Below are 2216 nucleotides of genomic sequence, written 5' to 3'. Positions count from 1 at the left end.
AAATGGACTTTTGTATTTTGTAATGTGATTAAAAAAAATTGCAATTTTTCCATAGTTTTTTAATTATTTCAATTTATCTAAATTTTTTCTGATAAATTGATTCTGATTTTCGAATTCTGTTTTCCTTCTTAAGTAATCAGTTTTGCATTTTCTAATTTTAAACGTCTTAAAGTATTGTATTTTCTGCAAAGAGATTACAAGGTTAACCGACAAAAAGAATTTAGTGTTATATAAACAATGATGTTTATATAACAATCACCGCCAACAATTGCTTTCAATATGTCGGTCTAAACACTTTGGCATGCAGCCCTTCATTGGTCAATCTGCTGTGCATGTGGCCCTTCACTGAAAAAGGTTGTGCACCCCTACCTTAAGGTTTGTTACAGTATTTATGGCTGAATTGTCAATATCCATTATAAGTTTTAGTTCGCATTTTTTCGTGGAATTTTAAGTTTAAAAAAAGATTTACCTATTTAAATGACTCTTGAACAAAAACTTATCTATGTTTGAAAACGAAATCAAATATGATTTTTTTAAAATTGTTATAGTGAAATTAACTTTCTATTAAAGTAAATAAATTAATATGTACCTAACCTAAATTTGAACAATAAATTTTTTCTATTATATAGATTGTCAAACGAAAATTTTCTTTTTTTTAATTTAATTCTTAAATTTTTATGAACTGTTGTGTAAGTTAAATGAACAGCTTTCAAGAAATTTCTTTATGTTCAAATGCACTGTCCCAGCATTGTACATTACAATACTATGTGTTTTTGTAATTTTTATTTGTCCAAACTTTGACATGCACTTTATTAAAAAAATGTGATTAAATTATATTATGGAATAAGCCTAAGACTTTACTATCAATATGTTGTAATAATTTCAGATTTAGAATGGAAGATTATCTATGTGGGGTCTGCTGAAAGTGAAGCGCATGATCAAGTTCTAGATAGTGTATTTGTTGGACCAGTTCCGGAAGGTCGTCATATGTTTGTATTCCAGGTATCTAAAATATGTGTTTATTTGAATTAAATTTACTCAACATACATTTTACTTTATAATTGATATAAAAATTTTAAAACTAATTTAAAATGGAGGAGAGGAATATATATTAAGTCAAGCTACGACTGTGTCTAGAACAGATTTTAAAATTGCTCCTGCAAGGCATACAACCTTGGCTCTGGTAGAACTTTAAAATTAGGAAAAAAATTTATTTTTCTTTTTAAAAAAATTAATAAATAAATTGGCAATATTGAATCTTGCATACTATTACCTGCGTTGGATTTTTTTTGGTCGTAATTACTATAAATTTCTAGTGTTCTCCCTAAGTGGTTTTAGAAGGGTGCCCCCTTTCTTTGCATGGGTAACTACACCCTCTTGCCCTTTTTGTAAAAGTTTTGTTCCTTTTTTAATTAGAAAATAATAATCTAGGGATGTAATGAATATTTTTTGCCAAGTACCAAACCAAATATTTGGCTAAGTATTATTTGCAGGGTTGGGGTTTTGGACATCCTAAACTGGTTTTGGACAGGACACGTGGGTTTTACTGTCTTAAATTGGGTAAAACTGTCCTAAACTGGGTAAAACTGTCTTAAAGTGTCCAAAACCTTGAACTTTAGTAAAAGGTAAAAATTCTATAGGTGTAACCATTGTGCACATAATAATTACGTGTATCAATAAATATTTCATATTTTTTATACAATTTACTATAGCTTATTAAAAGAAAATAATTTAATATAATAGGAAAAGGTTTATAATTTTTGAAGCTCCACAATTCATTGAATAACAAAAGTGAATACCTAATCCTTTAAATATAAATATGCTTTTAATACTGATAAATAATATTTTTGCATAAGGATAAATATGGCAATATTAAAAAATATTTTTTCTTAAAAAAATACTAAATTTGTTCAAAAACAAACCTTTTATTTTTCCCAATATTTTTTTTAAAAAATTTTATAATTTCTGCATTACAGGATGATAAAAAAAGACATCTATTTTTAAAAAAATTGTTTTTAAATGTAAATATATTAGTTTAAATTGAAAAATACAAAATAACTGAAAATTGTATTAACAGTTTTGAAGGGCATAACATCAGTTTCAGTTACTGACACTGGTGATGTATCACCACTATGCTAAAAGAATCAAACATGAATGAAATAAAAGTATTCTTGAATAGTACTATAGATAAATAAACCTGTTTATGACTAACCAAG

General features: G+C 26.5%; 1 protein-coding gene across 1 annotated transcript in view; it reads left to right on the top strand.

Moving 5' to 3' along the window:
• Positions 1-886: 886 nt before the first annotated feature.
• LOC107443212 (histone chaperone asf1) overlaps positions 887-2216 on the top strand; it is a gene marked incomplete at its 5' end in the record, with an annotated part of 7785 nt that continues 6455 nt past the window's right edge. Inside the window, 1 exon segment of the mRNA XM_043055985.2 lies at positions 887-1002. Within this exon segment, the coding sequence (XP_042911919.1) occupies positions 887-1002 (116 nt within the window).

Source organism: Parasteatoda tepidariorum, chromosome 9 (assembly GCF_043381705.1).
Source record: "Parasteatoda tepidariorum isolate YZ-2023 chromosome 9, CAS_Ptep_4.0, whole genome shotgun sequence".
In the NCBI taxonomy this organism is placed as follows: Eukaryota; Metazoa; Arthropoda; class Arachnida; order Araneae; family Theridiidae; genus Parasteatoda; species Parasteatoda tepidariorum.
Note: the sequence above shows the minus strand (reverse complement) of the source record. Positions and strands in the feature narration are given on the sequence as shown.